This window comes from Otolemur garnettii, unplaced genomic scaffold, assembly GCF_000181295.1.
Source record: "Otolemur garnettii isolate 467f Iridium unplaced genomic scaffold, OtoGar3 scaffold00019, whole genome shotgun sequence".
Taxonomy (NCBI): Eukaryota; Metazoa; Chordata; class Mammalia; order Primates; family Galagidae; genus Otolemur; species Otolemur garnettii.
In genome coordinates, this window is record NW_003852414.1 from 12,939,360 (window position 1) to 12,952,067 (window position 12,708).

Below are 12,708 nucleotides of genomic sequence, written 5' to 3' on the forward strand. Positions count from 1 at the left end.
CCACCTTAGGTGTATGTGGCTGGCGCCTTAGCTGCTTGAGCCACAGGCGCTGAGCCCTAAGTTCTCTTTTAAATCACACTGTGCTACCTTGTGGGTAGTGTGGGTACCTTATAATAACAAAATAGCTCTAGTTCCTCTCTCTCATCCCTGGTGTCATTTATTTCACTTTTATATAAGCATGTTTCAGTGGGTATGTACATATAAACACACACATATGAAAACATACTTAGATAGATAGCATACATAATTGGATATATTGTTTCTGTTATTATTTTGGACAAAATGCTATTTGTTAGATCAATTAAAATACAAAAAATAGATGTTTTTATTTTACTTACTCCTTTCTTGATACATGTTTTTTATGTAGACCCCAGTTTCTGACCTTCATCCTTTTCTTCCTCTAAAGAACTTCTTTTAACGTTTCTTGCAAGGCAGGTGTGTAAGACAGCAAATTCCCTCAGCTTTTCTTTCTCTGAGAAAGTGATGATTTCCCCTTCACTTTTGAAGGATCATTTAACAGAGCGCAGGTTTCTAGTTTGGTATTTTATTTCAAGAGAAAGTAAATGGAAAGAGAGAACCCAAGTGGGGGGGTTCCTGTTGTGAAGAACTTAAAAAAAAAGTTCATTATTCGTGTTTCCTTTCAATTTGGTTATAATGAAAAGTGTGCTTGGTATCGTAAGAGCAGGTTCTAGTCCTGAGTCATTCACTTCCCTTGGAAAACAAAAGTTCTGGTTGGAAAAACAAGTATCACACGTTCTCACTTGTAAGTGGGAACTGAACAATGGGTATGTATCATCATAAACTGGTGTGATGGACATTGGAACGAAGAAGGAGGCTAGAGGGGGCAGGGGCTAAAAATTATCTGTCGGGTGCATCATACATCATTCTGGGGATGAGTACACAGCAGCCCTGACTTCAGCATTATATAGTTGATCCATATAACAACAACAACAAACAAACAAAAAAACCCAATAAGACTTTTATCCACTAAATCTATTGAAATAAAAAATCCCAAGACTATGAACTAAAAAAAAAAAAAATTCACAGCAAAATAGTTAGGCATGCATTCCTAATAAATAAGTGCGTGTACATATAACTACGACTAAATACTGCTACTTAGTTAATACTCATTCCTTAATTTTCTTTAGCACAGTCTCTATTCACATTTTATTGCTTCTCCCTTGCAGTTGTGGAGGTTTTTTCTTTCTTTGTTTATTTTAATAGTTGGTCAATTTAGGGGCCAAAGTACACACGTATAGAATTGACAGCTTTGTCTCGTAAGTGCGTCTAAGTCTGTAGCAGGCCTCTGGCACATCCTTCTTTTTTATTCCCTTTATTTGTTGGAGAAACCAGTTTATTTGCCGTAGAGGATGCTGGTTTGGTCAGTTGCTTCCTCGTGGTATCATTTCACTTATTCCTCTTTCCCTGCAGTCCCTGTAAACGGATCAGGAGGCTGATTATTTTCTGGCTCAGTTTTTCGTTTTTTCCTGGCAAGAACCCTTCCTAGGTGGTGTTCTGTACATCACAGCACATCTCTTTGGGAGAGACAGAGCCTGTGCTTCTCCCAGTTTTGGTAAGGTTAAGATTGATTGGAAGATTTAGCGGTATGCTTGGTCCATGCTCTGTTGAGTTCCTCACCGGCCGTTCACTTCATGAATTTTGCAACTATTGATGTCACAAAATGGACATTATCGAAGTCTACCATTTTTCTTGCATTGATTAGTTGGGATTCTTTAATATGGATGCCTTTTCCATCATCAGTTATTTAGTTATCCTGAAATAATTATTTGAAAGGAAAAAGCTGCATACATTTTTCAGTCTTTTATAATATTTATCTATTTTCTGAGCAACAAATTATGGCTCTAGCAACTTACGTTTTTGCGGGGAGGGAAGGGAGTGGAAGGAACGTCTTACCAACTCATTACAGACCCATGGGTTTATAGACTTGATGTGTTTGAATCAGTTGGAGTCATTGTTTTTGATATTAATATTGTGCCCTCTTTGGTGAGTTGCAGTTCCTTCTAACTGGCTTTTGTGTCTCTTTGATAATCAGTCTGAGGCACTAACTTTCAGGCAGCCAGCAGTTTCCTCCTCTTCAAGAAATTGGATTAGTTTGTCTTTACAATTCCTTTCAGTTGTAGCTTCCCTTCTGGAGAAAGGGAAGCCGATACTGTGTGATTACATCTCTTAACTGAAAGTTTACTATTTTGATTTTTCTTGTAGCAGTGGGGAATCTGCAGCCTTGGGGCCACGTGTGGCTTTCTGGATCCTTGAATGTGGCTAAATTTTACAGAACAAGTCCTTTTAAAATATAGGAACTTGGCTCGGCGCCTATAGCTCAACCGGGTAAGGCGCCAGCCACGTACACCTAAGGTGGCAGGTTCGAATCCCTAGCCTGGTCCCTCCAAACAACAATGATGGCTGCAACCAAAAAAATGGCTGGACGTTGTGGCGGGCGCCTGTGGTCCCAGCTACTTGGGAGGCGGAGGCAGGAGACTCGCTAGAGCCCAGGAGTTGGAGGAGCTGTAATGCCACGGCACTCTGCCCAGGGGGACAGCTTGAGGCTCTGTCTCAAAAAAAAAAAAATAAATAAATAAATAAATAAAGGGACTTGAAACCAACAGTGAGTGAATTAATGCATTTCAGAATATGAAATGCTTATGTTTCTCTCTCTAATCTTTTAGCTTCTAGTTAAGGGATACTGGCTTAGGGGATATCCATCCCCTAAGCTTAATATCCAGGTAGAAAACAAAACAAAGCACACAATATAAATATTTCTATGCTTATGGTTGTAATGAGGCTTACCAAGAAATGCCTGATTTTGAGGATGGATTCATTCTGAAATATACCAGCAGCACAATTACTACTATTCCATGTGTGATATTTTTCTTGCCTTCTATGTGGGGTAGCAGGCATAAAGGAGAGACAGCTGCACTTCATCCCGTAGGCCCAGGCAGGCAGAATGGTGAGCTGAGGAGGGCCTGAGGCCTCCCAGGGAGCTGGATGGGGGAGTCCAGAAGGCTGCGGTGCCAGCCAGCATTTGCCAGGTGGCTGAGGAGGGTCAGTCTCCATCCTGTCCATCCAGGCAGCACTGAACCAGATCCAGGCAACCGGGCCAAGTCCCCAAGGCTGTCTCTGGGACCAGAAGGTATAACCAGAGGGATGCATGGATTTAAATTCCAGGGCATAAAAGTTCAGCCTATCTAAAGAAGCAGCTGAAAATAAAATGACTTTATGTAAATGTTTGAAGGACACTGCCTCATACCAAAACATGCACAATAAAATTTTAAAAGACCTTGAGTTTTGTTTCTGTCTGTGCCCTGGGGAGCACATGTGACTTCAAAGGCAACTCCGCAGGGTGCAGGGAGGAAAGAACCCGCTTTTATTTCTCATTTTGGCACAAATCCATCCAACTATTTTTGGTGGCCGGGAAACAAAACTTACATTCCTTCTAAATGCGTCTGCGCTTAGCAGATCCACCTCTGTTTCTCAACAGGCGCAATTTGTTGTCTCTTCCACCTGTGCCTTCCCCGACTTTGAGGCTTTATTTTGCAGGAGAAAGGTAAGAATGATGCCAGATGATTTCAAAGGAAGCCTCAAAGAGCCCGGTTCATTAAGCTTCCCTCCCGAACTCCCTCCCGCTTCCTTCCTGCCACACTAAGTGTCTTCCGAGTTTAAAGCAGTTGTTGTTAAGACTGTTTAAAAACGTCAAACTTCCTTTTAACAGCAGTCTTACATTGGAAAAAGCAGCTCCTGGTTTCATTTCAGGGTGATGGGACCCCTTGGTCCAAGTTCATCTTGGACCCTGTGGTTTGTTACTTATTTATTTTTGAAACAGAGTCTCACTATGTCGCCCTGGGTAGAGAGCTGTGGTATCACAGATCACAGCAACCTCAAACTCTTGGGCTTAAGTGATTCTCTTGCCTCAGCCTCCCAAGTAGCTGCGACTACAGGCGCCCGCCAAATGCCCAGCTAATTTTTGGTTGCCGTTGTCAGTGTTGTTTAGCTGGCCCGGCCTGGGCTCTAATTCACCAGCCTTGCTTGGTGTATATGGCTGGTGCTGTAATCACTGTGCTAAGGGTGCCACTGGACCTGGTGCTTTGACCTAGTGCTCATGCACAGTGGCTGTGTATGTGTGTCTCTCTGTGTGTGAACTTCTAGAGCAGTGTCTTTCAACCTTTTTGATCATGACACACTTGAACCTGTAGTTAAACTTCTGTGCTACACTTAAATTATGTTGATTTTTAAAGAAAGTAAAAAAAAAAGAAAGAATATACTTATTGTGCTTTGAACTTCTTCAGAAAATAATTTAATCAATGGTCTTTAAAAATTTTTGCAGGACACATAAGATCCTCTCACAGGACACCAGTTGAAAATCACTGTTCTAGGGATTCTGGGATTCTGTTCAGCATAAAAATCAGAGATGCTGGTGTGTCTTCCGGTGACACCATCTTGCTCTTTGCCCACAAAGGCCGTTCCTTGTGGCTTGTTTTTGGGATAAGTTCCCTTCCTGTCCTGTCTTGCCCACATCATGTTCCGTCACCCCTTCCACACCGCTCTTCAATGAAGTCTGATTTGGACGATGCTGTTTTGTTTCTTTCGGTCTGTTTGTTTCTGATCATTTTTATTACTCCTTTATAAACTCTGTATTTCCCAGGCTGTTTGAAACTTTGAATCCTGAGGTGGTTAGGTGGTGGGGTCCCCTTATCTTGTTAAAAAGTGATCCTAATGAGCCAGAAGTGGTTGGTTTTATTGCCTGGGGAGAAACTGCCACTCTGTGTGAACTTATCACCCCTGCTAGGGACAAAAGACCCAGGTCTGATTATTGTGGGTCAGCAAATGAAGGACAAAATATTATGAGCTTCGATGTCTTTGCATTAAATTTATGACTCCCTGATCTTTTCCCTAATTTTTGTTAGGGATGTTGCCTTAAATTATAAAGGACAGCAGTACAGTATCCATAACGGTTATATCAATATGCAAAAAGCTTTACTTCCCCCTTATTCATCCAAATAGGACTGTCTCTGAAGGGCTAGGTTATGGGTACAACAGATTTATGTTGGTCTAGCATGCAGTATTATCCTGTAGATGCATTTATCCATGACCAGGTGTGTAAAGTATTCTAGGAAACTCAACAAATAGCAAGCTGTATTTCAATCATTTGCAAATATTGTCTGCCTTCTGGCTGCATGAAATTGCATAGATTGGTGCTAGTGAACACACGTGGACTTCACATCACAGGTGGGGATTGCCCTGAAGGAGCTTGCTGATATATTTTAGTAGAGGAAAAACTAAACAAAAGAACTTACATAAAGTAGTTACTAAAAAACATGAGAAAACTAAAACCCAAATATTAAGTTAGTCAGAGATGTACATATATTTCCAGCCAATTGGAGATTATATATAGGGTATCCCCAAAGTACCCATACAGGGGGAAAAAGAGGATTTATAGCTAAATGTACCTTTATTTACAAAACAGTTATAAAATATTCTCTACACAGGGAAAATGGGAAATAGTAGCTGAATGTACCTTTATTTACAAAATGGTTACAAAATGTCTCCGTGTTGGCCACCTTTTGGTAAAAGTTTGTAATAACTATTTTATAAATAAAGATACATTTAGTGACAATCCCCTATTTTCCCTGTGCATGGTGACTTTCAGGACACCCTGTGTATATATCTATATATATGTTAGAGATTTATGTACATACGTATATGTATGGTTGGAGGTTAGACAGGATAGCGGTGATTCTCAACCTTCCTAATGCTGTAAGCCTTTAATATACAGTTCCTCTGGGTTACAAGCCACAGGTCGAGAACCGCGGCAGTATAGACATCACAATTCAGAGACAGACTAGATGAAGTTGGAGATGTCTGTTCATCCTTGAAGGAGAAGGAAGAATTTGGATAATTTGGATGAGGGGTCACAGGGAGGGGAACCAGGAGAGCTTCAGGCATGGGAAATGGTGCAGGTAAATTTAAAAAGAGGGACGAAGTGATGAGGATTCCTGGGACAGCCAGCAGGACTTCACCTCAGAGCTCTTGTTGCACAGAAGATTTATTAAACTTGTTACCAGTACCGTCAGCCTATGAATAAAGTTAATGATAAAGAACTTTAAGAACATGCCATTTTCTCTACAGATATAAAAGAAGTAGCCATTATCCTGAAACCATATCATTGCTACTTTGATGTAAGTAGTTTAGCCTATTGGCCAGAGTTGAAAGGAAACTATGAACTACAAATACTTTTATATGCAAATACCTTGAGATGCCCCCAAATGACACAAAGCACAAATTTACCTTTGACTCTGCATAGGAAAAGTTAAATACTGCAAGATCTAACGGAGTGAGGACCTTGTGTGTCTCCCAAAAGGTATATCTTTGCACGGTGCCTTGAACTTGGTAGATTTGTAATAGCTGCACGATTTTAGTATACAGACATCCTTTGGTATTGACCTCCAAGAGGTATTATGAATGATGCTCCAGGGTACCCATAGAAGGTAGTCTTCATTAAGCAAGGGTGTTAGGCATTGGTAAAGTCCCAATTGTATCGAGCATGTCCTATGACCCCGATAACCTAGGAGAAGGTGTGCAACTCTTGATTCTTGATCCTGCAGAACTTATTAGGAAGATGAGAGTATTCACAGGGGGAGGAAATTAGAAGATAAAGTCATTTCCAAGGCAGAAGTACCTGAAAGGAGTGTGAGTGAGTAAGTGGCTTTGCTGCTGCTGATACGTTTTCAACTGTGGTCCCTCCTGCTGACTCAAATCGATACCTGTTCTGGATTCTGAATCCAGACACCGAGCATTTTTTGATGGGCAAACCTCAGTCTCTAAGTCCAAACTCCTGTCTATCTGGCCAGATTAAACCTGCTTTCCCTTGCCGCCTTAGATAGCTGCACCTTTCCTCTAATCACCCACACTCAAGATCACTGACTATTTCTGAGTATCCATATGTTCTCGTGCTGATCAGTTTCCATGGCTGCCCTGTTCTGGGTGTGAGTAGATGGAGAGGACAGCAGAGATTTTTTTAACCATGGATTTTGGCTTTCTCTGTGACACCTCAGAAGGTATAAGGTTAAGCACTTCAAAATGGTATTGGAGAGTGACACCCTTGGCAGGGTGTTTATGGATTACACCATGATTTTTGAATCAAACTAAAATATTATTTTGACTCTATGGGCCAACATTTTTTGGTAGAATGCAAATCAGTGGTAGGGGCTGAATCTTGGAAGCACTGGGTTTGGTGTCACCGAGGCATTAAGGTGATCGATCCCCAGACAACCTAAGTTTCTAAAGTTACATAGTTATAAAGGAGTGGAAAGAAATACTATTTCCTTTTTTGAACTGAAGCCATGTGAGATAAAGAATGGAAGGGAGTAATTCTAGGGTGCTCGATCCAGCCACAGGTGTCCAACCTGTGTCTGCATGCTGATTTTGTGAGAACTTGTTTTTGCTTATCTGCAGCGTAGAATATCATGAAAAGTATGCACAGACCATTTTTTTTTGTTTGCAAGTAAGTTTCATCAGTGTTTGTGTATTTACTCTGTGGCCAAGACAACACTTATTCTCCCACTGGGCAGCAGAAAAGAAGAGAGTTTGGATACCCCCGATAGATTTTCTCCCATTAGAAATAGTTTCAGAGCCACATGTACTTTACAAATAATCTCCTGAGTTTTTCAGCCAGGTCCAATCTTCTCAATCTGATGTTTTCAGAGATCCTCCCTCTGCTGAAGGGAGGAAGTTAGAGGTTACCGTATGCAGCTCGAAAAGGCCATTCCTTTAGATCCTGTGCCAGTTTCCCATCATCATCCTGGAACAAAGAACACGGCAGACATCCACAGAGCACACAATGGGATGGAGGAATTCCTTTGAACCGGGTCTACCAGAGAGAAAACATCTTCCTAGCAGCCCGTGCAGAGCTGTGTGTATCCAGTGCTGACTTCTCTGGGGTCTGTGCCCTTATGTGTCCCCAGGGACCTTCTCCTCTCTAACCCCCTCATGAAGGTGGTCCTGGGTGTTTCTTTTTGCTGTCATGAAATATTTCTAAAGAGTCCCAGTTAATAAATGTAGAAGGATGATGGGAGAGAAGGTTTTCCAACCACCATAATCATTCATAAAGGGATCCAGGTAAGAAGGATCAGCAGTTGCTAAAATCAGTGAGTGAAAGATTGCTGGGGAACAGAGTATCTTCAAAGTGTCACCCCGGGGGCTACTTCATTACGAAGGTAAAAGGCACCTTTACCATGGAGGACACCTTAAACAAGAGGTCAAGTTCAACATCACTGGTAGAGGAACACATTGGTGTCACGTCCCCACTGGCTTGTTCCTGTCCATCTGCTTAGATGGCATTCCGGCCCGCAGAGTTTCACCTGAGTCAAATCATGAAGAGACAATTGGATGAATCCAAAAATAAGCATTTATACTCTTTGTTGTTATTGACTAAAAGGCTGGGGAACTGTTTTTTTTGTTTAAAGCAGATTAGAGAGATTTGATTTCTAAGTGTAGTGTGTGATCCCAATTTCATCCTGCATCAGTGAATGGCTATTAGGTAATTTATTGCATCATTTGGGAAAATTTCCACATGAGCTATATGATAGGTCGTGACGTTGTATCCGTGTTCACTTTTCTGATTGTGATAATTATGTTTCTGTCAGAGAATGTTTTGTTCTTAGGAGATTTTGTATTTAAGACTCAGTTGCCATAAGGCTTGCTACTAACTTTCAGATGGTCCATCTATATACTTCTAAATGATTTAAAAACACATTCTATATGATAAAATTTATTTATTTTTTCTATTAAATCATAGCAGTGCACATTAATACTATCATGGGGGACCGTGTACTGTTTCTGTATACAATTTAAAATACTTTCATCCAACTGGTTAACATGGCCTTCATGTCTTTTTCTTAGTTATTGTGTTAAAACATTTATATTCTACATTTAGAGAGATTCACATGTACCCTTATAGGATGAACCATAGGCGTGATCCCACCAATCACCCTCCCTCCCCCTGTCCTCCCTCTCCCCTCTCCCCATATTCCTGGGCTAAAATTCGGTTATAGCTTTCCTATGAAAGCTATAAATTAGTTTCATAGTAGGGCAGAGTATATTGGATACTTTTTGCTAAAATTTATTTATATATTATGTCAAATATATGTAATAATTCAAAGTGATACATTGAATATATATTTGCTTTATTCATGTATATGTATATGTATGATATATCTGTGTGCATGTATAAAGCAAATATGACAAATTATGGATGATTGGTGAATCTACATAAAGATCATCTTTATTATACTTTTTTTTTGGAGACAAAGTCTCACTCTGTCGCCCTGGGTTAGAGTGCCATAGCCTTGTCGCTCACAGCAACCTCAAACGCTTGAGCAATCCTCTTGCCTCAGCCTCTTCAGGGGCTGGGACTACAATGCCCGGCTAGTTTTCCTATTTTCAGTCGAGGAGGAGGTCTCGCTTTGCTCAGGCTGGTCTTCAACTCCTGAGCTCAGGTGGTCCACCTGTCTTGACCTCCCAGAGTGCCAGAATTACAGGTGTAAGCCACCATGCCTGGGCCTCATTACACTATTTTTGAAGCTCTTCCAAATGTTTGGAAGTTTTCAAAATAAAATGTTGGGAACAAAGAAGTTTTCTCTCAGGGAAGAGGTAGTGGAGAAATTTCAGGTTCATGATAACTGGCACGTTATCACTGTCTGAATAAGGCAAAGTTCGATGACGCAGCCCATTAAAAATAAGTATTCACAAACGTAAACTGTTAGGAGATTGATTTAGATAGTCTAGCATTAACTATTCTTAGAGAAAAGAAAGGATCGCTCTTTGGCATCTCCGTCTTTCTTTTGTTTCCGTGATATTATTGACTTCCTCTTTTGTCAGTCCTTAGCTCACAGGATTGTTGCAGGAATGGATGAGATAATGTCTATGAAAGTGCTCTGTAAGCTGTGAAAATAATGTCTCTAAGCCTCTTTGTGTTTAGGCTGTAACTCGGGCTGAATTATAACCCCCAGTGTTGTATTTTATCAGTATACAGACTATGCATTCAAAGAGAGGAACTGAAGCAGTGGCCTTATTAAGACTTGTAAGTGCATGTACAGTAGAACCTCTATAGATGGGCCACCCAAGGGACTGTAACAAGCTGGTCAACATAAGGAACTAGGCCTGCTGTACTAATAGGTACCTGTGGTGCATGTCTGGTCTGTGACAATTGGGTCAACTTAAGAAGATGGTCAATGTAGGGAAGTGATTAAGTAGAGAGGTTCTTCTGTCCATGTAATTTAGAAAAATATAGATGACTTCACCAATATAGTTCTGCCTATGGCATATCCAAAACAGTGTCTAAATACATCTCACAAACAATAGCTTTTTCAGTAAAGGAACAAAACTTCCCTTAGTTTTAAAGCTCATTTAGCCGGTTGCACTTAAGGAGTATTTCTCCCCAGAGGTTGGCAAAAGCGCAAACAAAGCTTTAACATAAGTCAATAGAACATTAAGTAGAGAAAAGCTCAGCGTTGCTTGCTGTGCTGTTATCTTGTGATAATTTCATTTTGGATTTTTAAAGTATGCTTTCAGAATTTCATTGTTATGCTAACCGCAAAATTGAGTCACTGCACGTGGAGTACTTGGAATGGATGTGGGTAATGTACATTTGCTCCTTCTGAGGGAGGCAGGCCAGGATACCTGAAAAAAAAAAATAGTGACATTTTGATCCTGCCTGGGAGAAAATGGTATTGAAAGGATGATGACTAGGAGGGAATTAGGGAGCAAGGGCGTAACTCAGAGCTGGAGGAGATGTTCCTGGCAGTTATTGAACTTGACAAGATTCTTCAGCATGTGTAGACTGTTCAGGTGTGGCCTGTAGGGGCACACGTGTCATTGGTGATAGCTCCGGGGACGTGATGGGGGGGGGGGATTGACACAGGCTGCCATCTTTGTCAGCTGGCGTGTGAGGAGATGATGTCGCTGGGTGTGTCAGTTACCACTGAGTATTTACTGTTACTGGGAGTGACGTTTTCTCCGTTAAACCTTACAGTACCCCTGAGGCAGGTTGATATCTCTAATATGCTTATTTTATGGATAAGGTGGGACTCGGAAGCCAGATAACTCACATATGGTCATACACATAACAGTGGCCTAGTCGCTACTTGAACCCAGGGTGTCTGATTTCCGAGTCCATTTTATGATGTAACCATGACGTTATTATACTCAACTGACCCTCTAGAGTTGACATTTGAGAGAACAGACTGAGAATAAAAAATCTAAAGAAATAATGGTGGAAAATGTTCAAATTTGAAGACTGTAATTCCACAGATCCAAAAGCTCAACGAGCCTCAATTAGAAGACAGCGAAGAACACTACACCAAGGCACATCACAGTCAAATTTAACACCTGAAAAGTCGCCAGAGATAAAAGACACATTATAGAGAAGAGCAAAGGTCAGAATGAGGAGACTTCCTTTTGGGAACAGCTCAAATCTGAAGACAAGGGGGCAGTCCCTTTAAGGCAGTGAAAATCAAAACTCTCACAACTAGAGTTCTATACCAACTTCAGTAGAGTTAATACCAAAGAGAGATGAAATAAAGACTTTTCTAGACACTAAAGCTCACAGAGTTCATCACCAGCTGACCATCATTACTGGAAACGTTAAAGGAAGTCTTTCAGACAGAAAGACAGTGATCCCTGATGGAACTTGGATCTACATAAAGGAAGGAAAAGCACCAGAAAAGGCAGATAGGAATGTAAATCCCAAAGACTTCTTGTTTCTGAAAATGTCTTTGCAAAGACAATTATCTCTTTAAAGCAAATATGACAATGTATTGTGAGGGAGTGAAGGGAAAGCGTGCTGTCACAAGCTATTATACCATCCATGAAATGATACAATAGGACTTTGGAGTAGGCTGAGACTAAGATGTATGTATAAGCTCTAATGAAAAAATTAAAGAAACCAAAGGTACAGCTAATAAACCCATAAAGGAGATAAAATGGAATCATTAAAAAAATACTGGACTTAATCCAAATGAAAGTGAAAATGAGGAAAAAGAGAATGAAGAATAGATTGGAAAAAATAGAAAACAAATACCATGGTGGTATATTTAAACCCAACCATGTCAGTAGTCACAATAAATGTAAATGGTCTAAGCTCTGTCAATTAAAAGGCAGGTTTTGTCAGATTGGATAAAAACAGCAATGCCCAATTTTGCTTTGGCTACACATATTTATCAAATATAAATGTATTTATATTTAACCCTCAAAAAAGTATAGAGATACAGATAAGTTAAAAATGAAAAGATGGAAAAAGATATAGTATGCAAACAAAAACCAGAAGAAAGAGTTGGATTGGCTGTGTGCATATGAGACAAAGTTTATTTTTGAGCAAGAAAGATTGCCAGGAATAAAGAGGGCCATTCAGAAATGGTAAAGGAATCATGTCCTCAAGAGAACCAAGCAATCTTGAATGTGATTGGAGACCCTAATCCTAAACTGAAAGGAGAAGTAGCTGAATCCACAATTATGGTTGGAGATTTTAACACTGTTTTCTCAATAATTGATAGAACAGTAAGCAGAAAATTAGTGAGGACATGGAATAATTGAATAACACTGTTAACCAACATGTTCTTTTTTTTTTTGAGACAGAGCCTCAAGCTGTCCCCCTGGGTAGAGTGCCGTGGCATAGCTCACAGCAACCTCCAACTCCTG

The 12,708-nt window shown here is 40.5% G+C and overlaps 2 protein-coding genes across 2 annotated transcripts in view; both read left to right on the forward strand.

Moving 5' to 3' along the window:
* The window catches only part of CUNH10orf113 (chromosome unknown C10orf113 homolog), a 20,435-nt gene extending 17,228 nt beyond the window's left edge, over window positions 1-3,207 (forward strand). Inside the window, 2 exon segments of the mRNA XM_012803255.1 lie at window positions 2,948-3,002; window positions 3,004-3,207. Of these exon segments, the coding sequence (XP_012658709.1) occupies window positions 2,948-3,002; window positions 3,004-3,207 (259 nt within the window).
* NEBL (nebulette) overlaps window positions 1-12,708 on the forward strand; it is a 357,606-nt gene that overhangs the window by 42,861 nt on the left and 302,037 nt on the right. The window lies entirely within an intron of this gene.